Below are 25,061 nucleotides of genomic sequence, written 5' to 3'. Positions count from 1 at the left end.
ATCTGTCTTTTTGAAGAAAAATTCCTGTAACCAAAGGCAACTATAAGTAAAACATCGCTTCACGCTCTTTCACACTTTCAGAGAAAAAGGTGGCAAGGGGAAATCGTCCAAGACTCCTGGGTTCACATCTGCAGGGTGTGTACACTAGCCACACGGCAGAACACAGAGAGACTTGGAAGCTTGTCTTCAGAGACACTAAATATTTTTTTCCTGGTGAGAGAATCAGTGCCCTAACAACTACCTCTGTTCCACTTTCTTCAGTAGCCATCGACCCTCTGATGAGGACGCCCCATCCAACAGGCACCGCCAGGCAGCCCTGCCTCAAGACCCAGAGGCACCGAGTCACATTTGCTCTGCACACCTGGCTCTCGCTTGATGTGGGCCTGTGTGCTACAGCCCGGAACACAAAAGAAGACACCCATGCAAATACCATTAAAAGTTTATTGTTTTATTTCAATATTCAGGAACAGTGTACACTTTCAGCCATCGTCACAGCACGTGCTGTGTGGGTGCGGCCACGTATGGATCGCAGAGCCGACCTCAGCTCAGTGACGCAGAGTGCTTCTGCTGAAAAATTTGGAGGTTTGTGTCTGGAGTTTTGTTCTTTGTAACCCTCTCATCATCGAGGCTATATATTAATAGACATGATATTAAGCCCACACGAAACATTCAGAATTAGAATTGGATTAAGAAGACGCGATTTGGCATCACGCTGACTACTCCTCATCTTCGTCCTCGGGGAGGGCGATGCCAGCGTGGGACTCTTTGGAAGGCCTATCATGGGTGCGCTAAAATCAAAAGGTGGGTCAGTAGGTTAGGGAGGGAGGAGCGAAAGGAGATGTCAGCGGGTGTTAGGAAGGATGCGGTCAGAAGAGCTCTTTGTCTCCACGGGGCTGTCTGCTCAGCCCGCGTGTCTCGGTGAGTAATTCGGGAGCAGGTGCACGCCTGTGCCTACTCGCTACAACGCGTCTTCTGGGAGGAGGTGGATGAGCCGGTTATCTTCTCAGGGAGGGTTAGTGCTGGCCACTGTGCACCGCCGCTGCCAGCACGCCCGGTCACAGCCCATGTCTATGGGCGACTGGCGCGGCTGCGAGGCTGTCCAGAGGACTCTACCCTTCTGCTCTGAGTGCGCAAGTCTTCCTGGACTCTCCGGCTGTGGGCTGTGGTTTGGAAACGAGGTTGTTCATAGAGGCTGCTCTGGGGCCACCGTGCAGGGCAACGGTGACGTCCAGAGGCCGCCTGCGTGACATCTCCATCACCAAATCTCCAGGAAGACCCTGTTTCCTGTGTGAGGCCATTGCCCAGCCCACGTTTGCCTCCTTTTCCTCCCTCTGCCACACGCGAATTCAGCTAATTGGGGTGTGTGGGCAGCCACGGCCTGGGGACGTGCCCCCCTCTCTGTGCTGCCCCACGTTGGACTCTAACAGCTGCCCAGCCCGCATGTCACATACCAAAAGCTCCCACATGTAGTAAGCCACTCCTTGACTGTCTAATCCTGTTAGGAAAAATGAAGTCTACTTTAGGAGGTGAGAGAAGGACAGGAAAAAAAACAAAGGAAGCTTGGATGCCAACAGTCCTCTCTGCCGCCCACGTCCTCTGTCTCTGCAGCTGTGTGCCTCCATGGCAGTGCCCAGCAAAAGCGCAAGGGTGCCGCAGCCACGGCGAAAAGAAAGTCCTAGGGTGGAGGGGTGAGCGTGGAGGGACGTCTGTGCACCTGGCCCATGAAGACCCACGTGCGTCTGGGGCACATTGCGGGGGAAGGGACGTGATCTTCGCACAGAAAGGGACAGTTGTAACCGTTTTCTGTTTTCATTTTCTCATTTAACTGTTGGCCGGAAATTGCCGGTAGCTGCCGTGGCCTGACCCTACTACGTGCACAACTCCGCAGGCATTAGGGGAGGGATCATCTGCTCTAATTAGGTAACGGGGGCAGGTGGGATTAAAGTTTTAAGGCAGTTATACTAAGAAGCTGAGGACAGGATTCCAGAACCAGGTGGGTTTTCAGCGTCTAGCCATGGGTGATCCAGAGCGACTATCTCTTCCTCCCTGAAAAGGAAGAGAGAGGAGTTAGGACGAGAGTGCCGCGGAGTCCTCCCACACCAGCATCCCCTCTTCTGTGGTGCCGGGTGGATGCTGAGCCATTGGGTGTCTCTCTCATCGGCTAATAGAAATGGCACCGCGGAGAGCTGGTCTTTTCATTCCATGTCTCCAACCTCCCTCAGCAAATGCTGATTGAATTTCCAGTTCTGTGAGAAAGGGTCCCTGGAATCTGACTCCCAGGCCCCAGGGAGTGATGCCTGGCATAACCACCGTTCTGCGGAACAACGCTGCACTTCTGTGGGTGAAAGTGCAAGGGTTCCACTGGTTTGCTTTGAATGAGCACTTTTTCTCTTCAGCTAGAGGTTCCAGGGCCACTGAGGGGGACTGCCAGCGACAACGGGAGCAACTTCTTTTTTCAGAGGGACCCTAGCACACCCCTCGCTACACGCGCCAGCAAAGAGCAAAGCCACGTGTCCATCCCTGGGGACGTCCCTCCTATGTGCCATCTCATCTGCCACACCAGACAAATCAAATGCACAGAGAGCTGTGTCTGCAAACTTTGACTTGAAGGGGTCTTAAAACCATGCATTTACATGTTTGGGGGACAAATAATTTTGAGGTTTAAAAGAGAGTTGGCAGCTAATTGAGATGGTGCACAGGCGTACCGTGGCCCACGGTATGGAGGTAGCCAGGCGTGGCCATCCCTCTAGAAGGAGGCACGCGTTGGTCACTCAGAACGTCACTTAGATTGACAAAGCAGAACTGCACTTTTTTTGCATTCAAATTTTTATTCAAAGTTTAGCTTCTCCTTGGGTTTCCCCTCTTTTATGAAATGATCAATTTTGGCGAACAGCCCCCAGGAAGCAAGATAGAAAAGAAATATGCTGTTTACCGCAGCTGATCAGCAACGAACCAGCACTGTCCTCATCTAATTCTACGTCTTCCACACTGCCCAGTAACACGAATAACCAGAGCACGGACGCCAAGAATCCTTACAAAGAACGCAGCTAACAGACCGAGGTGACAGTTCTGACTTGGGGGGTTTTCCAAGCACATACGTAGCATGTTTATAAACAAGCCTCTATGTTGTGGTTACACAACTCACTAAAGGGATTCTTGTTTTCACAGGTGAAAACGTTTATGAAATTCTAGCCTGCGAAGCCGCCTTAGGAACCATCTAGTGAGATTTCCCTCCCAAGACAGGCAGCTTCCTCACATACCGTGGAGGCCTCCTGCTGGCCTGGGGACTGACAAGTGCAGGGCCCTGCCCCTCGAGGGCCAGCCTCTCCCTCGGGAGCGTGGGTTTTTCCTGTTTGATCCTGGCTTAACTTGAACATCCCTGGCATTGGAGCTGCCCTCCGGAGTAGCCCAGAAGTCGACACTCACCTCACCTTTTGCTGCATTTCCAAGAGATCAGCCTTTGGACTTCCTGGAAAGGGGTAGAACCACTGTCCTATGAAACAAAGTGCTTCTGTGCTGAGATGGAGCAAGTTCCCTGCAGCCTCTGGCAAGGTAACTTACCAAGATACAGTCCTAACTTTCTTGATGCCCCCTTTTGACAGTGAAAATGGTGGGCATATTGGTTTCACTTTTTATCATTGAAACTACACTTTGCTGAGCACTGACCATGCAGGAAACCCGTTTCTCCCCGTTTTCTCTTTTGTGCTCACGGCACCCCCTGGAGTAGGCATTCCTATCATCCTCTCTTTATAGCCCAGGAGCCAAAGCTCAGCCAGCTGGAAGGAGCCAGGATTAGAGCCTGCATGGATGCAACAGTCACGTTTCTCTCTATTATGTGTCTTGCAACTTGGAATCACATGATCTAAACATCTGCTCCACCCTGGGCTCAGGTCAGTATAAGGCTGAACTCACAAGGTGAGGGTTAGACTGACCTCCTCTCTCAGGACAGGAAAAGAACAGAGCCTACTGCAAAAGGCAGATACTCTTGCCTCCACTTTGACACCTCACAACTCCACAGCAACACTACAGGTGGGAAAACGTTCACATGTATGTTCGTGGAAATTAATGCACATGGAAACAGGATGCCCCTATGATGTTCTGATGTGGTTTCCGAGTGATGGGGGGACATGCATAGTTTTTTCTACCCAGTTCCTACCGACAGCACTAGACTTCCAGATCTGTCTTTTCCTCTCACTACTCATTTCCAACAGCACCAAAAAGAACAGAAAAGAAAGATGGTAAAATGACGTTAAATGCTATGACGTCCCTGTCCTCTCCACCTGCCTGCCTCTAAACTCCCTCATTTCTGGGGGAGCTGATTTATTAATCTATTGGAACTGCCCCAAGTCAACTCATTCAGCCATATGGCCATAGTAGGCCAGTTATGAACTTTTTATGCAGTAAAATTTAATTACAACCATATGATTTGAAATTTGCTTTGATACATTGAAGCTTCCCTTGAACTCTACAGAAATTAAATAATTTTTAAAAGCTTCTTACAAAAAAGTTCAGGGAAAATACTGAACTTATTTAAGAAAACACATGTGTGTAGTACACTGGTTATATTTGCACACAGTAAATGTGCAGATCTAAATGCAGCTTTCTGTTCCTCAGGGTGGTCTTGGTAGGCTCTGGCCTTCAAAGCATCTTTGAGTGACTGGTTGTCAGCCTTGCATATATTGCAAGGACAATATTTGCTAAATGCGGCCCCTCACTCATCTGGGCCCTCCCATCAACTCTGAGCCAGCACTCAGCTTTCCCCGCGTGTCTAACAGTCCTTAAGCTGGTAGTGGAGTAATTAGTTATCCAGATGGGATGAATCCGTGTTTCCCAGGTGAGCACGGTGTCTGCAAAATCATCACAACTGGCAACACCTAGTTCACTCTTGGACATTCTGACTCAGTGAGCCTGTGGCGGAGCCCAGACAGGGGTCTGGGTGTGCATCCTAGGTGATTCAGAGGCAGGTGACCTGCTGGCCAGGTGGGGCGGGGCCGTCCTGACTGCAGTGCTGGGTTCAGACACTGCTCTCCAGGGAGCCTCATCTCCGCCCTCTTGTGGCCACATCCCAGAACTGCGGCAATGTACAGCATGATGGCTCTGAGACTTGAATATTTGGAGAATTTATTTTCTTACTCAGAATTTACGTTGAGGAGTGGATCCTGCCTACCACTTTATCTGACATAAAATCTGACACTTTATCTGAGCTGCTTACTTAGCAGCTCAGTCACTCACTGCTCACTTCACATATTAAAAGCTTTTCCTAAGACCGGCTATCCTCAAGAGCAGGGGCTGTGCCCTGAATCGCCTGTTGTCCACAGAACCTCCCAGAATCGTGGCTCATGGCAGAGGTTCTGCACTCACCAAGGACGTGGGGGGACCGTGTCTGTGCCCATGTGGATCCCAGCTGCTGGGCAGAGCACACCACACATCCAGACTCAAACAGTACATGGAGTCAAAGGTCAGGTCACTGAATCAATGAGTACGTTACACACCAAGAAAGACCCCTCCTCTCTGCACCCCGGGGAGGGCCCCCGGAGGCCTGGTCTCCCCCAAGATGAAAATGCAAACGCAGGTGCCTGGGGGTCTCCCAGACCCTTTGGCTTCGCGGTTCCCTCCCAGCCCTGCCTGGAGCTTCATGTGCCTCCTCTTTTGCTTAATGAGAGCCGCTGTCTAAGAGTTAAGGGTTTTCTCGGTGACGTTTAACAATAATAAAGGTGACTGCTTATCTAAGGAATCCGAGCCCCGCACCTGCCAGCCGCGTTTTGTGTTTGTCACTACCTTTTACTTTCACAGCGATTTTGTGAGCTGAGTAGGCGGGTTACCTCCATTTTACAGATGAGAAAACCGAGTCTCAGAGACACAGCTCATAAACAGTGGGGCCTGGCATTCGTCATGGGTCTGGTTCCAGGTCCTCAGGAGCCGACGGGACACTCCCCACTCCCTGAGGTCTCCTGGGCATCCCCTCCCGTGGCTCCAGGGATCTCCCCCCCACACCCACGTCTGCTTGGCTCTGGCTTTAGCTCCCTGAGGGCTCCAACCCCTGGGCATGGGCAAGTTGGACTCCAGCTGGGCCCTGCCCCAGAGTCAAGGTCAGCCGCCTGCTCCAGGGTCCCTGAACCAGCCCAGGCACAGCCCTTCCTCAAGCCCCTCCAGCTCCACATGCATCTCGGAGGAAATCTGCGCGTCCATGCGGGTGGGCAATGCCACCTGAGCCCCTGCACGCCTGCTGGGACAGAGCATGCCCAGGGTACAGCGCGGCTGAGCCAGAGGTGGCAGCCACTCTTGTGCTCAGCTTAGGGATTCTGGGACCCTTTTAGTCCCCGCTCGTTGGAGCTGAGCAGAGGGTAACTTACCAGCTTAAAAATTTTGGAAAGCGTGCCCTGGGCATCGACTCTCTTGAATCCCTTGTGAGCCGATTTATAGTCGGACGCTCTGCCTCCGTAGCCAAATCCTGGTTTCTGCCCTTCGGCCCCCTGCAAGAAAAGACCACAGAGCTCAGCCTCCACCCACGGTGCTGGGCACGCTGCTTGAGCCACTGGGAGCTGCCACCAGGGCCCCGGGGAAGGGCTCAGGCCCTGGACTGGACTGGTGAGTGGTTCAGGAGCCACGGGCCAGCACCGCGCTGAGGGGGTGGGGGCGGGAGAGGCTGCTCCCCCAGGTCTACCAGGGTGTTGGCCGCAGAGAGAGGAGGGCTCTGGTTTGGGCGGAGGCTCTCTCATGAGATATGCGGCCCAACCACACATATTTTAAGGATCTAAGTCGTTTAGGGAACAGTTGCTTACCTTCACGCTGTGGGGTGTTCAAGAGAAGATTAGCAAACATCAAGCAAATCAAGGTAAGGAGGCTCCTGCCTACACGTGTTTGGAGGACTCGGACCCTGGGGGGCTGTGCGGTGTGTAGGTGCGGGTCCCCGGAGGCCCCGGCCCGCGCCCTTTGCTGGGGGCTCCTTTTGCTGATTGATTTGCACAGATTGGATTCTGGTCACATGGGCCCTGTGGTTCTAGGATCTGTCTGGGAGATCAAGAGTCCTCGGCCTTAGTAAAATGTCGAGCCTTGTATCTTTTATAAGGTTTTGAGACAAAATCCTGAGCTCTCTCCCAGGGTGAGCAGGAATCAGTCTCCCTTGGCCAAAGCTCAGACTGGGAGCAACAGGAGGCCGGGGCTGCTGAGCCGGACAGAGGGAGGAGGCAGGCCTGGCTGGCACGGGGGGCGGCCACATCCTGGCAGCAGCAGGACAGCGTCTCACCTCCCCCACCTCCCAGTCCCCTAGCACCTTTCTAGCTCATCCGGCTGTGTGGCCTTGGGCAAGGGCAGGAACCTCTCTGAGCTTCGGTTTCCTCATCTACACAATGGGGTTGTGCGAGAACACAAGCCGTTCATGGAGATGCCACTCCTCAGGAGGAGGCTGCCAACTCTGGGCTTTGGTGCCAGCTGTCACTTATGGAAGAGCAGGCCGCCCTGCCCTGGCCTCATCAGCCCCAGCAGCCCCTCTGGCTTCCTGATGGGCCGTGTGATCGCAGGGGCTTCCTGACACACACGGGTGTGAGTGTCCCAGGACCAGCCTCTACTTGCTACTGTGCTGTCTTCTTGAGTGGGAACTCCGCTGCAAACACGGGGAGGAGGGAAGGAGCTCGCTGTGGGAGTCTGGGCGCGGTGGATGTTAACAACGGGGGGCGAAGTGTCCTCCCACGGTGGGTGCACTGTCTGCGGGAGGCCGACCACGCTGTGAGCTTTTCAGGGATCTTGGTTGGCCTCGTGAGTCTCTACTCAGTGGACAAGGTCCAGACTGCACTTTACGTTTTGCCAACAAGAAATGGGAGACTCTCCTAGAGCCCTGCCCTGAAGACTTGTGGGAACCAAACCAGTCTGTCCCTCCTCTATCAGCCTGCAGCCTTTTTTCCATTTCATTACAGTGTTTTAGGACAGGGAGGACCTTGACCAACCTAGCCTGTCTCTTATTTAGAGGTGAGGAGGATGACACCAGAGGCCTCAAGGCTTCCAGAGCACCTGGCTACACCTGCAGCCTCTGCTGGGGGCTTCCCACCGTACAAGCTACTTGTACAGTTTTCTTTTCATGCAGCCTGTGCTTGGGAGCGAGCACGGCCACTCAGAACCAGGCAGCTGCTTTCGTGTGAACAGTTGATTCGGGGGCTATCCAGTGAGGTGAGGGACAGGGGATGTGGGGCAAGAAGGTCTAAGCACTGCACACCAGGGGACAGCCAGCCTCGCTCTTGCGTCCCAGAGGTTTCCAGGTTCGTGCTCACTCCCTGATGGCAGAGGGCCTGGGAGGCCAGGTTGCCAGCCTGGTTCTACATGGCAGAAAGCCACTTCCCCTGCAAGCACTAAGTCGTTCTGTCTTACTCTATTGCTTTTCTGCAAAAATAAAGAGTTTTTGAGAATGAAATCCGGGGATTGACTTTCAGATTAACAATCTGCTTGGCCTTTCCTCCTTTCGAATCCTTAGTCATGTTTATCTTTGGGGAACCTAGAATGTACCAGGAAACACACAACACAGTTTAGAAAGAGAAAGGGGGGGCTCTCTGGAACTCCAGACAAGGAGGGAGTCCTGCGGCTCTGGGAAACAGACAAGCAGACAAAATGCAGAGAAGGATTTTGCTTTGGAAAAAAGAGAAATTCAACAGACATTAGTAGGACCCAAAAGGGAGAGATGCAGGGAGGAATGCAAGGGTCTTTCTTGTTAAGCTGCTGGGGCGGAACGGCCTGTGTGCGACCCCCCATCGCTCCACATTCAGGGAGGATCCGGCACGATGGCCCCAAAGTCCACTCCTAGAAAATTAAGAGCACATAAAGCAGTAGCTAAAATAAGATTTCTGGGTCAAAAATGAATTTCATTCTTCTATCATCTTTGTCTCCTGCTGGTATAGAAAATAAAAAATTAATTGTGAGTACTAGTCCATGTACATTTGCTACGTGGCTGTCACTGTTTCGCAAATTCATTAGGTCAGAAAAAGCAAGTCGAATATGCATTAATAGAAAACGTTTCAGTAAATATCTTAGTTCATAATTCAGTGTAATCATGTGTGGGGCTGCTTTGGGATCCTCATGGAATCTCTTCTTTGCCTTTCTCTCAAGTGCCCCGTCCCTTCCTCCCTCTCTTCCTTCCTCTTTCCCATCTTCTGTTTTCTTTCCCTGTTCTTTCTTCCTGTTCTTTCTCCTTGTTGTCTTTCTTTTAAAATGTATTCATTCATGTACATGATGCTTATTAATTGAGCAGAAAGCGTAGGTAGGCTCTGTTCTAGCGTGTGAGAGGCAGACACAACCTATCTACAATATGTTGGTGGTTATTCCTCCATTGCATTCTAAAATTATAACTTTTATACAGTAAGAATCATATCTGATATTTGCTAGTAACTAAAGTCTATAAGTTTGGTTAGAATATAATGATTGGCATTTTAATTTGGCTCAGACACCAAATTTGTTCACTAGAAAGTTCAAATTGGCCATTTTAAACCTTCCTTGAAAGTTTGCTTTTGGTATTAACAAGCCTAAAATTCCTAAGGAAGATTTTCTGGATGGCTTGATACCTATGTTTTAATTATTATTTAAACACACAAAAACAAAGTCTTCGGATTAATGAGGTTATTATAAATCGAGCAGCTCTATTTCGCCTCTTTTTCTGTTCATTAGCAGAATCATTTTTCCAGTGCCAGCATCTGGGGTTATGAGATGGGCCAGCCAGTCCCACTTCCACATGCGGGTTCCTGGGGCTTCTCGCATTGGTTGTGTTGGAAGAAGTTAAACATTTTCTCGGACGTGGTGTTGCTCCCTCCCTGGGAGGGAGACCAGTCACGTCTCCTGGGAACCCTTTGGGAGAAGAGGGTCTGGCCTTGCAGGGCTGGGTCCCAGGCACAGAAGCAAGAGACCAGACCTTCCGGAAGGGAAGACCACGTTTCATTTCCCCAATGGAAGAGAAGGTGGCCCGATCCCAGCTGTGGGCAGAGAGGTCTTGAGAGGAGAGAAAAGGGGGCCAGGAAGCAACCGAAACAGAGCAGAACACAAAAGTTGCGGGGCTGCGCGGACCGGGATGGAAGAGGAAGCTGTGGAAGTGCGTTCGTCACCTACCCAGCTAAATCTGCTCAGGGACAGTCCTCTCCCCTGCATGAGGAAGACAGAGAAATAATGACATGGTGGTCAGTGAAGGGAAAGTCCTTTCAATCAACAGGAAACACAATCAAAGCACAGTAGAGCTGAGGTGGTAAAAACAGGTTCCACTCGGAGCTCCGAGGGGGGCCGCAGCGGCTGTGCAGCTGTAGGAGGGGCAGGAGTGGCACATGGATCTGCTGACCTGTTCTACTTGGGAGCTGCTTGGCAACACGTTTTGGGATGAATTCTGGTAGCTGTGAGCCTAACTCTCTCTTTGGTACATTATGGGATTTTAGAGAAGGTCTATCAGAAAAGTGATGATTAATCAAAACATTCCAAGGTCTTACCTTTCCCTGCGATGGGGGTGGTGTGCGAGGCGTCACCTGGAAAGACACAGAGAACCGTGGGCTGCATTGGGAGCCCTGTGCCGCCGCCCATTTCCTAACGGGCTCCTGCCTGCTGAGGGTGGCTAGCACCCATCAGCTGCCAGAAGCACCCGGGTGCTCAGCCTCCCCATTTCTGTCCTAGTTGGTCAAGAAGTATAGACCCGAGACTGAAAATATTCTAGATGATGCAGATCCTCCAGAGGAGGAGAAAGTGTTTCAGAGGATGGAAAACACCCCCCAGAGGTTCCGTAGCTGGGGAATGGGCCCATCTTGGGACACAGGGAAGACGCCTGTCCACTGCTCACTGAGGGAGGCGGTGGACTTTGCTTCACCGTCAGCCCTTTCAGGGGCTGGAAGTAGCGGGTCCTCTGACATTCAGAGCTTCCAAGCGGATGCCCCCAGGTCTGCAGCTCCTAAATGCGCTTATCAAATACGACCATAAAATGTCTGCTGCACTGAGATCTTGGAATTAGAGGACTGTGGTTTTCTTCTTGTTTTTAGTACTGTTCATGTTGCCTGGCACTTTTAGGTTTACAGAAAAACTGTGCAGAAATTAGTCTTCACACACCCAAGCAGTTTCCCTTATCAGCAACCCTGCGTTAGGGTTCCCTCGGTGCTGTGCACTCTGTGGGTTTGGACAAGTGCGTGCTCTTCAGTCAGCATTGCAGCCTCAACAGAGCGGTTTCGCTGCCCGAAAAATGCCCTAAAAATGCCCTGTGCTCTCTCTGCTGCCCCGTCCCCTCCCAGCCCATGGCAAGCACTCTGTATAGGTTGCAAAGCCTGGGTTTTTAGGCCAAGCATTACATGGGGGTCTCATCTCAAGAGAAGTGAGCTCTCTGGAGAACACACGGAGCGCACAGTGCAATCCATACCATGGGGAAGCGCTTGTCTGGAACTCCTGATCAGGTGCGAGGGGGGAGTTCCCCGGCCGGCCTCACCCTGACGAGGACCCTGGTGCCACCCCCGAACGTACGAACGTCCTGTGTGGATGACAGCAGTGGCCAGCACCCCTCCTCCCCCTCACAGTTGCTACCTCTTCCCATTGATCGTCACTTACAATGTTCTTGAAGAAGTGGACTACGGGGTTTTCATCTTGGGTCCGGCCGTGTGACTTCTGGGGCAGGGAGCCGTAGTGAGCAGTTCTCGCTGCGTGGTGTGAGTCCTGAAAGACAGAGGCGCGGTGACCTCAGGACAGGTCCAGAGTCCCTGCGGCTTGTCCTCCGCAGGGAAACTGGATCTCTCCTCCTTTGTGATCTGGATTGTTTAAGGGCCTTCTACTAGGAAGCCGCAGATGAGCCACCAGACACACTTGGGGCAGCTATGGGCTGGCAGCAGCCGGTTTGGGTGTGCGACTTGCTGGGAGAGATTTCTATCACCGACTCAGTGTGTGGCTCTCCCGAAGGTGAACAAGCAAATAGAGGGGAAGGTGACGGTAATTCAAGGGGGATTCCATCTGAGATAGGGTCAGGTTGGGCAAAGCATTGAGAGAAGAATATTACTTATCCCCAGGCTTCTGGGTTGAACACAGGAAAATGCTCAGGAAATACACACAGAAAAACACGCAACAGCATGAGGCAGGCAGCTCAGGGCTTTGATGCAGCTGCATAACATGAGCTAGTCTCCACTTCTCAAAGCAAGTGTCTCATGCCACACTGGCACTGGCCTGATTTGGGAATATCACTTCCACATCTCGAGTAAGAGGAAGCGGAGAGGGAAGAATGGCTGGGCATGAGTGCCCAGGGCCAGCTGGTAACCAACAGAACCAGAACACTCCAGGTCAGCAGAGACTGCACAGAAGATACGGCGTTGTAAGCTCTGCGAGAGGTTAGCTCACAGCGGAGGGAAGGGAAAAGCCATGCGCCCAGGGGGCAGGGGACACGGGGGGCAGGGGACACAGGGGGGGCAGGGGACGCCGGGGGGGCAGGGGACACAGGGGATGCAGGGGGCAGGGGACACAGGGGATGCAGGGGACAGGGGACACAGGGGGGCAGGGGACACAGGGGATGCAGGGGACACAGGGGATGCAGGGGACACAGGGGATGCAGGGGGCAGGGGACACAGGGGGGCAGGGGACACAGGGGACCCTGCGGCTTTTGCAGACTTCATGCATTGTCTGCTTGGCTCTCAGCTCAACTGCAAAGGCCCAACAGCGGTGAATGCAGCAGGCAAGAGGGCTGACCATGAGTTCTCAGAAAAGCAAAGGAAAGGGACTCAGGGGGAGCTTGCAAGGTTGATTTTGTCAATTTTCCCCTCGCTTTCTCACTGCTGCTCGCAGATCCTACTTGTTCAGAAACAGCCTGCATGTAAAGAGCCCACACCTCAGGCAGGAATGAATTTCTGGAGTTCAGAGGAGCTCTGGCCCCAGGCATTCTGGCTGCGCCCTGTCAACACAGAACGCAGCGGAAGCAAATCAGTTAAATGCACTGAAGTCAGTTGAAGCATTTCCCTCCAGTCTCTCAGCTCTATGCACATTGATTGGGAGGACCCCTTGTTGTTCAGAAGACAGTTTTGCCACCAAAGGCCTAAAGTGCGCTTTTCTGGGATTTATGGTAGTGCACGGAATGGTGGAATTCAGTGGGTGACAACTGCATGCTGCAGCTACAAAGGACAATGTTTGCAGAGTGTGCTGCGCTTTGTCCAGCACCAACATTGTTCACCTCTGTGGCTGAGCCCAGACGGGGGTCTCCACACGGCACACGTCAGGTCTGAAGTTTTGCTGGCACTGGACTCTTTCCTCTGCCCTCCTTCCCTACTCGATCCTCTTCAAAGCAGCGGTTCCCAACCTTTTTGGCACCAGGGATGGGTTTTGTGGAAGACAGTTTTTCCACGGATGGGGGTGGGGGAACGTTTTTGGGATGAAACTGTTCCACCTCAGATCATCAGGCATTAGATTCTCATAAGGAGTGCACAACCTCGATCCCTCAAACACGCCGTTCCCAGTAGAGTTTGCTCTCCTATGGGAATCTGGTGCCGCCGCTGACCTGACAGGCGGCAGAGCTCAGGAGATAATCTCACTCGCCCGCTGCTCACCTCCTGCTGTGTGCCTCAGTTCCTAACAGGCCACAGAGCGGTGCCGGTCCAGGGCCTGGGGGCTGGGGACCCCTGCTTTAAATGTTTCTTGCCCTCACCCCCAGACGACTAACAGCTCTCCTGCTGCCTGTGAGGCTCCCTGCCCTGCCCACCCTTCAGGGTGAAGCCAAAGCTCTTTGTCCCCTGGGCCCTAACGTGGTGAGTCTTCCTGTCCACCTTCCCAGCATTCAGCACCCAGAGCAGATCAAGCTTCGTGAAACAGAAGCAACGTGGATGTCCCTCTCCTTCCAGTGTCCTGTGGCCGCCCTTGCCTGCAGCGGGAGTCCTGTTACTCTGGGCACTTCCGAGGGCCCTGCGCTCTGGCTGCAGCCCTGCCAGGAGCCGGAGCCCCAGCCCCAGCTCTCCTCCCGCCTGCCCTGGCTGCTGAGCATCCATCCCCTGCCCTGGGCTGTGCCCCTATGCCCTGGCCCCGCCCATCTTCCACGTGGATGGGCTGTGCATCCTCTGCCCTGGGCCTTGTGCAGGGTCCTGTCTGTCCACAGGGCCCTTCCTTCTCCCATCTGTCTGAAACCTCCACAGGGCCCAGGGCAAAGGCGTCTCCCATGCACGGGGCCTACTCAGCACTGCGAACTCTGTTTTCTGCACCCCTTGCTCGTGGCCTCCCCTATGACAGAGTTGCAGGCACAGCAGGGCGTAACCATGAGCTGCTTGTCCCTCTCTGCACTGGGCCTCATTACTTCCCAACTAAATGCCAGGGGCCAGGCATGGTCCACGTTCTGAAAATACCGCAAAAGTGAAGCAGACAAAATTCCTGCCTGAGAGGTTTTGAATGCATGAGGAATGAAAGAGGGATCCCATTGTGGCGGGGCGTGGTGGCTCATGCCTGTAATCCTAGCACTTTGGGAGGCCGAGGCAGGCAGATTGCCTGAGGTCAGGAGTTCGAGACCAGCCTGGGCAATATGGTGAAACCCCGTCTCTACTAAAATACAAAAAATCGCCGGGCGCGGTGGCTCAAGCCTGTAATCCCAGCACTTTGGGAGGCCGAGGCGGGCGGATCACGAGGTCAGGAGATCGAGACCATCCTGGCTAACACGGTGAAACCCCGTCTCTACTAAAAATACAAAAAATTAGCCGGGCGTGTTGGCGGGCGCCTGTAGTCCCAGCTACTCGGGAGGCTGAGGCAGGAGAATGGCGTGAACCCGGGAGCTGGAGCTTGCAGTGAGCCGAGATCGCGCCACTGCACTCCAGCCTGGGCAACAAAGTGAGACTCCGTCTCAAAAAAAAAAAAAAAAATAAAATAAAATAAAATACAAAAAATCAGCCAGGCTTGGCGTCGTGTGCCTGTAGCCCCAGCTTCAGGGGGCTGAGGCAGGAGAATTGCTTGAACCTCTGAGGTGGAGGTTGCAGTGAGCTGAGATTGCGCCACTGCACTTCAGCCTGGGTGACAGAGCGAGACTTTGTCTCCAAAAGAAAAAAAAAAAAAGATGCCATTTTATCCCTTGGATTTCTTAGTAATCAGCAACTCCATATTTTACTAGTTGTTTTTCCTATTTTGTGCCCTCGTTGGTTAACGATTCTCATTCCTGATGAGACTGTCAACCTCTCTCAGGCACAGAGTGCAGCTCCCAGACTCTTCACAGAAGGCCACTGGCGCTCTGCCTCTCCATTTCTCTAGATGCTGAACTTTGGATTTTGAGTCACAGAAATATCACTGGCCTTTAAATCACTCATCCTGTGATTAAACTAGAAAAATGACTTAAACTTTTTAAGTTTCTAAAGAAAAAGCTTGGGTTTACGTTAGGTTTTTAAATAAGTGAATGCTCAGTCATGCTATGCAGATCTCAGGATTTTACAACTTATCGTGTTGTCAGAGATTCAATGGAGCATTACACAGATAATGCTTCACATGTGAATTATGAATACCTGCTTTGAATGATAAAAGAAATATGATATGTTTTTGAAGGTGACTGTTATAATGAATATATTGGTCACTACACTGGTGAGGAAAAGGTAGTTTAAATCTTATAAGGTACACGTGATGTTGGTAGGTTTTAGGTGAGCTCTTAGAGCTTTTGTCAGGGGTCAGAAATATCTGTGAAAAAGGCAGCTTGTTTATTGGTGGTCCTCATACAGAACTAAGAATGCAGTGAGCAGCAACTGTTTGTTGAATTAACATGTAGGCTGTTTAGTTCACTTTTAATACAGAACTGACACTGTCTTCAGTGAATGGGATAATTATCATGGGATCATACACATTTTTTGGTTATAGATGCGTTGAAGAGTGACTGAACTAGGCCTTCGACTTGGGCTTTTAGCCATAAATCATCAGTTGCACAAATAATTTGAGTCAGTCTTATATCTGTATTGTTATACCATGGTTGTAATGACCTATTACTAAAACGACATTTAGTCAATTATATATCTACATCCAAGTAATGAACAATTAAAAAACAACATTAAAAATTATTATATATAATAGCATCAAGGAAACAAAATATTAGGTATACATTTAGCAAAAATGTACGGAACTTTAATGCTAACACTAGAAAATGCTGGTGGAAGAAATCAAAGTGAACTTAAATAGAGAGACATACTATGTTCATGGATTAGAAGACTCAACATAGTAAAACTGTTGATTCTTTCCCCAAATTGATCTACAGGTTTAATGCAATTCCAAATCAAATTCCAGCAAGGTTTTGTTTAGCTAGAGACAGGAGGATTCTAAAACTCTATGGAAATCCAAGGGAGCAAAAATCGCCAAACAATTGTGAAAAGGACACATAAAGTGAGAAAAACACGTTACCTGGTTCTAAGATTGACTATGCAGCTATGGTAACCAAGGACCTGTGGTGTTAGAGGAAGGACAGGCACCCAGATTAATGGACAGAATGGAGTCCAGAGACAGACTCACCCCAATCTGACCAGCTGATTCCTGGCAAAGATCATTCAATGGAAAAAACTGTCTTCTCAACAAACAGCATTGAAACAATTGAACATCCATATGTTAAAAAAACAACAACCACGAAAAACCACTTTAACCCCAATCCACACCTTACACAAGATTTAACTCGAAATAGATCATAGATCGTTATCTATGATGTAAAACTATAAAATTTCAGAAGCAGCCATAGGAGAAAAACCTTCATGACCTGTGAGTAGACAACGAGCTCTTAGACCTGACACCAAAACATCATCTATAAAAGGAGAAACGGATAAATTGGACCTCATCAAAGTTTAAAAACTTTTGTTTTACAAAAGACACCATCAAGAGAAGAAAAAGACAAGCTACAGACAGCGAGAAAATATTTGCAAATTACATATCTGACAGAGGTCTTGAAAGCAGAATCTGTAAAGGGCTCTCAAGACTCAACCAGAAGAAAACGAACAATTTGGTTTAAAAATGGACTAAACACTTGAATAAACACTTCAGCAAAGAGGACGTAGGGAGGGTGAATAAGCAGATGAAAAGATGTTCAGCATCATCATTAGCATCAGGAAAACGCAAATCAAAACCGTGAGGTGATACCGCACCGTTAGAATGGCTGAAATTAAAAATGCCGACATTCCCAAGTGCTGGTTAGGATGTGGAGCCCCTGAACCCTCATGGATTACCTTGGGAACGCAAACTGTCACTCCTTGAAACGATTTGGCAGTTTCTTAGAAAGTTAACCCTATACTTACCATATGACCCTGTAATTCCATTTCCTGCTTTAAATACTAAAGGATAAATTACACGCTTTTGGAAATGGCTTTTATAATGAATATATTGGCCAGCAATCTTTTGAGGGAAAAGTAATTTAAATTTTAATAAAAGCTTATGTTTACACAATAACCTGTACATGAATGTTCATAGCAGCTAAACCCACCAGATTTCACTAAAACCTTCAAACAACCTGAATGCTCTTGAGTGGCTGAAGGGATAAACACACTGTGCTGTATCCAGGCATGAAATACTATTCCGCAATAAAAATACAAACTCTTGATACAGGCAACAGCTTAGAGGCCTCTCCAAGGAATCTTGCTGAGTAAAAGCCGCCATTCTAAAAGGTTTTATACTGTGTGGTCTTATTTATACGACATGCCGGAAAAGGCTGACCTATATTGGGGGAGGTCAGAGCTGGGGGGCAGGGAGTTGGGGGAGGGTGCAGTGTCCACGAGGGAGGGGGAGGTGGGAGGATTTGGGGGTTGTGTCCTTATTATGACAGTAGCTACACAAATCCATACGTGCATCACAACTCATAGAACTGTACCCCCAAAGCAAGCCAATTTTGTTCATTATTTTGTGAAATAGAATATAGAATAAGGCCATTTAACATGACCTATCATTGTAGAGCCAGAAATGGAATTCATGGGCGCGCCATATCACTGTGCGAATTTTCTGATTGGCAGTCTCAGGTCCCCCCTGAAAGTGTTGGCATCTCTTTCCGCCTCGGGGCTCCTGCTGGCTCCCTGACCTTTGCCTAGATCATCCTCCCCTCCAAATGTCTGTTTTGGGAAAATATAGCCTCTTTTGGCTGCAACCCTCATCTGGCATTGGATTGTCCTTTTTAGCTTTCTGCAAGCATCTTCCCTCTTCAGCTAGATTTTAATCTTTCAGAGGAAAAAAGAAAAACTTCTGTGGGATCCCCAAAGCTTCTGGCATTTGACTCACACGGTGGAGCTCAGCAAATAGAAAGTGGCCAGAGGGACAAAAGCCCTCCATGGCAGCCTTGTGAAAAGAGCTTGCTGCAGGGAGCTGGGAAGCTCCAGCCCGGGTCTGACACCACCTGCGTGGCCTTCAGCGAGTCCCCTGGGGCCCTGGGGCTTGTGGTTCCTCACGGGTGAAATGATGGGCCTGGAACAGAGACTCTCCGAGTCTTCTGTTCTAGAATTTTACTAAGAAGCCACCTTGGAAAAGTGGGAGACCTTGCGAGATCAGTCTCTGGTGAGCTTTTATCTCGGTTGTTTCCGGAGACTCCTGGCCTGGTTTGTGCTTTATGTTCCTAAAGAGCTTTTGTGCTGAGCACGGGGACAGAAGCCCAGGAGCAGCCTCAGTGTCAGGTTGGTGATGACCTCGGGCAGGGGACTGCGTGGCCGCGTGGACGGGTGCTGCATCTGAGCCACTTCTTTTTTTTTTTTTTTTTTTTGAGACAGAGTCTCACCGTCCCCAGGCTGGAGCGCAGTGGCGCGATCTCGGACCACTGCAAGCTCCGCCTCCCGGGTTCACGCCATTCTCCTGCCTCAACCTCCCGAGTAGCTGGGACTACAGGCGCCCACCACCACGCCCGGCTAATTTTTTGTGTGTTTTTAGTAGAGACGAGGTTTCACCATATTAGCTAGGATGGTCTCGATCTCCTGACCTCGTGATCCGCCCGCCTCAGTCTCCCAAAGTGCTGGGATTACAGGTGTTAGCCACCGCACCCGGCCTGAGCCACTTTTTAAAAAGAAATTTTTTTATTGTGGTGAAACACACATAATATAAAACTTACCATTCTAACAATTTTTAAGTGTGCAATTCAGTGGCATACGTCACATTCGCACTGTTGTACAAGCATCACCGCCATCCATCTCCAGACCCTCTCCAGCTTCCCGAACTGAAACCTGGTCCCCATGAAACACTCACTCTCCATCCCCGGCCCCAGCGTTCAAGCCGCCTTGTCTCTATGAACCAGGCCACCCTAGGGGCCTCCTATGCATGGAGCCATGCAGCGTCTGCTCTCTGGCGATGGCTTTAGTGCACTTACCGCAGTGCCCTCCAGACTCCCGTGCTGCAGCCCCTGTCAGAGTTCCCTTCCACTGTTAGGCTGAACGACAACCACTGCACCGTATGCACGGATTGCTTTCTGCTTATCCATTCACCCTTCCGGGGACTTCTGGGCTGTTTCCACCTTTCAGCTGTAGTTGAGCCACCTTTTAAGTGACCCAGGCTCCCCTGAGCGACTCTGATCTGATTTGGCCATGACATTCCCATGCCCTCGGGTGACTCGTAGAAGAGATGCCCGAAGGCCCCACTCTCCTTTCCCCAACAGCCTGAAGTGAAGCTGCCGAGATTCCCTTATTCTTTGAAGGAATAGCAGCACACAGCATCGGGACAGACATTGCTGCCCTTTTGAAGGTCGAGGTACATTTACATTTCTGAGATGAGACGTACACACAGTGTTAGGATGGCTTGGCTGACAAGTGGAGCCCTGTGTCTGCCCTGCTCTCCTGTGAGTGGCTCGTTGCAGGTCCATGCAATACAGCCTCTGTCACACGGGCCAGCAGGCAAGGTCAGAAGCAGCCCCTTCCTTCTGGATGCTCGATCCGGGTCTATAGTCCTTTCATGCCGCCCCTTGGCCCCTTCCTCGTTGACCCCACAGCCCCTTGCTCACCACAAACCCTGCTCAGTTCAATTGTAGAAACGCACCACCTACTCCACGGCTTCCAGCGGTGCAGGAAATGTGATAAATGCAAGGTGTCAGCGGATTTTAGGAGCAGTGTTTTGGGGGGGTTAGGAGCAGTGTTTTGGGGGGGTTAAGAGCAGTGTTTTGGGGGGTTTAAGAGCAGTGTTTTTGGGGGGTTTAAGAGCAGTGTTTTGGGGGTTTAAGAGCAGTGTTTTTTGGGGGGTTTAAGAGAGTGTTTTTGGGGGTTTATTTTTCAATTTATGGGGCATGGGCACTTATCATTCTGTCACACCTTATGGTAAACAGGTTACCTGTTCCTAGGTGGGAGGAGCTGGGAGAAGATGCTAGGCCTTAAAGAAACAACGGGAAGAAGTGAGGGGAAGATGCAAGCTGGGTGGGGCGCTTAGGGGGTGAAGGTGAACTCAAGTCATTTCACAGACCAGCCATGGGGGACGCTGAAGGGGGTGGCCCACCCTCAAGCCTTCCCAGAGGAGACCGCTGAGGGCCTGGGCCAGCCTCACAACCTCAGCTTCCCCCGTCAACCTCATCAGAAGCTCTGAGCTGCGGCCCCAGGAACATTTGTGATGTATAAGGTCGTCTTGAAAGTGAACTGAGAGCTGAAGTTCAGCTCTCAGTTCACACAGGAACACAGAAAGTGTTCCTGCTGTTTAGTTTAGGGTTTTATTTATTTTTTTTTTTGGAGACAGTCTCACTCTGTTGCCCAGGCTGAAATGCAGTAGCATGATCTTAGCTCACTGCAACCTCGCTCCTGGGTTCAAGCGATTCTCATACCTCAGCCTCTCAAGTAGCTGGGATTACAGGCATGCACCACCATGCCTGGCTAATTTTTGTATTTTCAGTGCAGATGAGTTTCACCATGTTGCTCAGGCTGGTCTTAAACTCCTGGCCTCAAGCAATCCACCCACCTTGGCCTCCCAAAGTGCTGGGATTATAGGTGTGAGCCACCGTGAGCCACCACACACGGCCTGCTTAGTTTTTAGGACACACGTTTAGCAATTCCCTGATATACTTTTAGTTGTACTCACTAAGGTTTAAAAAAGCCAAAACTGTGAACATTTTTGGTTATTCATTGAGATTTGTGTCTCCTGGGCCATCCCCAACCTGTTTCAAGCACTGCACTTTCTTTGTAGGTGATTAAAAGCGAGGAAGAGCTAGGAGGTCAGTTGCACCATAAAATAAGAAATGGACACAGGGCCGCACCTGGTGATGTGGACTCAGATGCTGGGGGGCATCCTGCCACCTGCGTTTTCCAGCTAGAGATGAGGCCAGGACATTTCTGCAAAATTTTTGGCTTATTTGGAGCTGAATACCTGGGACAGTTGAAGAATTAAAAAAAGACCTGATTTTTAAAAACTAATATTTTCTATTGTTTAGAAAAATAATACATGCTCATATGAAGATATCACATGAAATAAGAAAGTTTGTGGAAAAATTCTACCACTGAAGGATGACCCTGGTTTGCACTTTGATGAGCACATTGTTAGATCTGGCTTTGTGCAAAAACACAGACAAAATATGCAAATGCCGTTAAAGGTGATCGTACTAGACACACTGTTTTCTTCATCTGAGTTTTCTTGTTTTACTCAACAGTGTCAGGGGCCCCTTCCTATCAGTAGAGTTTTCATCACGATTCATAGAGCAACAACAACAAAATGACAAACTTTTGGTTGGTAAATAAAAATAACTTGCTGAAAAGTTTTTAAAATCATGGGAGGAAGACCACGGGTGGCCATTTATTTGTAAAAGAAATTCCTTTTTCCATTAGCCTGTTTGATTACACGATTTTTGCAGAATTATTTTCCTCAACCTGCGATGATACCCATCACCAGCAGGCGGCGCTCCTGCGCACAGCACCCAGGCTGCTGCCCGCTGCCTGTTTCTCTCCAGCAATCAGGAAGAGGTGGTTTCCTCCACCCCACCCACCTGCTTTCCAGTTTGTTTTAAGGCCTGGGGAGCTGGGCGTTCTTAAACTGGGAAGCAGTAACAGATGAGTTGCTGCCCGATGCATCTGAAGATCAGCGGCTGCAGGGCCAAGGCATTTCTTGGCAGCATCATTTCCACTCGGATTTTATTAAAGGAGTCACTCCCTCTCAGAAGAAATGTTTACAATTAATTTGAAAAAAGATTAATATTCACGGGTGCCTGGAGTTTTGTAGTTGGGAAATAAAGAGTTCAAGCTCTTAGTTCTTTGTCTGAGAGAGGAATTTAATTGCTTCCCTGAATCAAGGATCATAAGGTCAATAGGTGAAGACCTCGTGAGTTTACAGCTCTGAGCCTGTCTGGGTCCCCGCCCACCTGGTCCCCACTCACGGGGTCCCTGCCCACCCGGTCCCCACTCACGGGGTCCCAGCTCACGGGGTCCCCGCTCACTGTCCCAGACCCTGAAGCTCAGCTGAACCTCCAGGTGGGACCATGCTGAGCCCCGTGGGGCTTGGGGGTTCCTCCCCTGCCATCCCAGGCTAGGGTGTGCCCGCGTTTCTCTTCCGGAGGAGAGTAAATCACTAGATACACGGGTGTAGATACACCTGCCCAGAAGATGGGCCCAGCGTAGCCTGACAGCCTCCAGCGGCTCCACAGCAGCCCATGGCAGCTAATGAGCCTGCGAGGGGACCCACTCTGCAGTTTTAACAGATGGGTGAGGTATTAGAGGTCTCTACTCCTATTTCACATGGAATCCTTTTGGAGACACAAGGAGAAGTGTGCATTCCTAGAACTTGGATGACTTACTTAAGAAAATGCCCATAAGAGGTCAGGCGCAGTGGCTCACACCTGTAATCCCAGAACTTTGGGAGGCCAAGGCGGGTGGATCACCTGAGGTCAGGAGTTTGAGACCTGCCTGGCCAACATGGCAAAACCCCCTCTCTACTAAAATATGAGAATTAGCTGGGCGTGGTGGCGGACACCTGTAATCCCAGCTACTTGGGAGGCTGAGGCAGGAGAATCGCCTGAATCTGGGAGGCGGAGGTTGCAGTGAGCCGAGATCGAGCCACTGTACTCCAGCCTGGGTGACAAAGAGAGACTTCATCTCAACAACAACAACAAAATGCCCATAAGAAAGAGTTCCTGCTCACCTCCACCCTCCCCTCACACTAGTGTTCTTACCGACACAGACGTGTGTTGAAACATCTTCTGACTGTCATTAGAGATGATGTGCCTCCTTTCAGATCACACGTATTAACAGTACATTTTGTTTCCCCATTTTTATTGATTATGTGCCAGTTTTTGGGAAGTGGGTCAAATAACTGAGTGTTGATAACATCTGCCCCATTTTCCCACCTGATGGGATGGAGCATGTGGAGTTGCCGCCTGGAGACCTCTGCCCTCTCGTAAACCTGGAATGGTGCGTTCTCATGGAGGCAACCACAGCAGGGTCCCATGCACCTGGCTTCTCCACCTGGGCCTCCCATTAGGGCCTTGGCTGCAGAGATGCATCCGTCAGCACTTGGCTGTGGAGACTTAGCAAGCGCCTGGTCTTCCCTTTGTCGTGTGGTCCGTGATGTCATCGCAGAATGACACGTTAGAAAAATGTGTCTTTGTTAATGCATCTCAATATAGCCCAGAGAGCAGCGTCTACCGTCCAGTGGCTAAATGCGGTAGGGATTTCCTTATGGGCATTGTCTTAATCAAGTAAGTGGTCCAAGTTCTAGGAATGTACATTTTTTCCCTGTGTCCCCAAAAGGATTCAGTGCAAAACCAGAATAGAGAAAGCGAGGAGTCTTGGTTTTAAAACACGAGGTGTGATTGTAAACCAAAAATATCACTCAGCACTGCTTCCACGTCACCACTCGTTTTACAGATTTGAGTATTGAGATGCAAAGAGGTTCAGGGAGCTGCTTGCCGAGCCTGCTAGCTGTCTAGGGCTTGATCTTTAGACTCCACGCCAAGTTAGACTTGTGGAGTGAACGTAGGATGAGAGGCTTGCGTTACCCACCTGAAACTCAGCGGCCTGTGGGGAAATTCACTGGCTAGTCATAAGAGAAAGGGAAAAGGGAAGGGAGAAGAATGGATTTTTAAATTGTATTTTTTTATTACAAAAATCTGTAGACTTACCTAATAGTAAGTTATGAAGCTATTGGCTAGAACTAACAACGTGCTCATAGACAAGAAAAATAAACTAGTATCTGTAGACAAAGTCAATGACATATACCAGTTAGTGTCTAGGGAATGAGGGAAGCTTCAATTGCTGCTGTTTACCAAAATAATTGGGAACGAACTTTCTAGTAAACACTGATGGATATAATAAATGCGAGTGTAGTTAATGAGATGAGATTTTTCAATTTTCTCTGTCATTTTAAAAGATGCATTTCTATGTAATTGAAACAAAGGGCCCATCAGTTCCTCCTTTCAGTGGAAAGTGATGCCTCAGGACGGACAGATTGCATCGTCTGGACCATCCGATTTTGTCTGTGTGACTGAAAACCAACCAACCAACATGTCTCCTGATCCTTATTCCTGTAGTTTCCAGGTTGCACATGCCGGATTTTTGCACGCACCCACAAAGCGGCATTCGGGACCTAGGCTGTTCATTTCGGTGGTTGCACCAGTGGCCCTGAGAGTGAAGGGCGAATGAATTTGCTTTTTACTCTTTTTTCCTCCCAGGGTAATGTTTGATTCTTCTGGCACTCTCAGGAAATGCAGATACCAGAGAGCTCAGAAGTTAATCTGAAAAAACTCAGAGACAGAGAGCTCAGGGATGAATCTGTGTGGCCTGTTTAGAACCACAGAAGAGAGTGGTATCACTGTTTTTCTGAGCTGCCATGATAAGAAAGAACACAGAGGAATATCTGACATAATTTTTTTCTTGTGAAAGTGATAATATGCTTCTTCAGTATATTTTTTGAATTACGAATCGTAAAATGTAGCTCTAGATGAAATAGATGCACCTTTTCTGCCATTTTCCCCCGCATCACACTTCTTTCGTGGCTCACAAAGATCCTTTACACCCCCAGAAACCTTGTTTAAGTGCTTAAATGATCCTCCTTAAAGATGCTCAAAGGAGACAGTCACCTACGTAGCATCTTCTTTTCTCTCCAGGGATCTTCTGTTTCAATGCACGCGTATTTTCTACCTAAAAACCGGTGGGAGTGGTAAACAGCAGACCCCCTGCAAATTATCTGAAGCTTAGGGTCATGGCATCTGTTTCCCATGGAAACTGGCC

The 25,061-nt window shown here is 49.9% G+C and overlaps 1 protein-coding gene and 1 long non-coding RNA gene across 5 annotated transcripts in view; one reads left to right on the top strand and one right to left on the bottom strand.

Moving 5' to 3' along the window:
- Window positions 1-427: 427 nt before the first annotated feature.
- MBP (myelin basic protein) overlaps window positions 428-25,061 on the bottom strand; it is a 150,669-nt gene continuing 126,035 nt past the window's right edge. For 2 of the 4 annotated variants that reach the window (XM_055296102.2, XM_055296120.2), the window contains 5 exons: window positions 11,548-11,652; window positions 10,452-10,487; window positions 10,084-10,116; window positions 6,354-6,473; window positions 428-2,046 (listed from right to left, as the gene is read on the bottom strand). In XM_055296102.2, coding sequence (XP_055152077.2) covers window positions 2,002-2,046; window positions 6,354-6,473; window positions 10,084-10,116; window positions 10,452-10,487; window positions 11,548-11,652 — 339 coding nt within the window. In that variant the 3' untranslated portion in view covers window positions 428-2,001. The remainder of the gene's footprint in view (window positions 2,047-6,353; window positions 6,474-10,083; window positions 10,117-10,451; window positions 10,488-11,547; window positions 11,653-25,061) is intronic. The other 2 variants (XM_055296111.2, XM_055296131.2) reach the window with 1 other exon arrangement.
- Window positions 2,041-5,730, top strand: LOC134734520 (uncharacterized). Its single transcript, XR_010117662.1, has 2 exons — window positions 2,041-3,060; window positions 3,169-5,730. It is a non-coding gene; the product is annotated as an uncharacterized lncRNA (long non-coding RNA).

This window comes from Symphalangus syndactylus, chromosome 1 (genome assembly GCF_028878055.3).
Source record: "Symphalangus syndactylus isolate Jambi chromosome 1, NHGRI_mSymSyn1-v2.1_pri, whole genome shotgun sequence".
In the NCBI taxonomy this organism is placed as follows: Eukaryota; Metazoa; Chordata; class Mammalia; order Primates; family Hylobatidae; genus Symphalangus; species Symphalangus syndactylus.
This window is presented reverse-complemented; position numbering and strand designations above follow the sequence as displayed.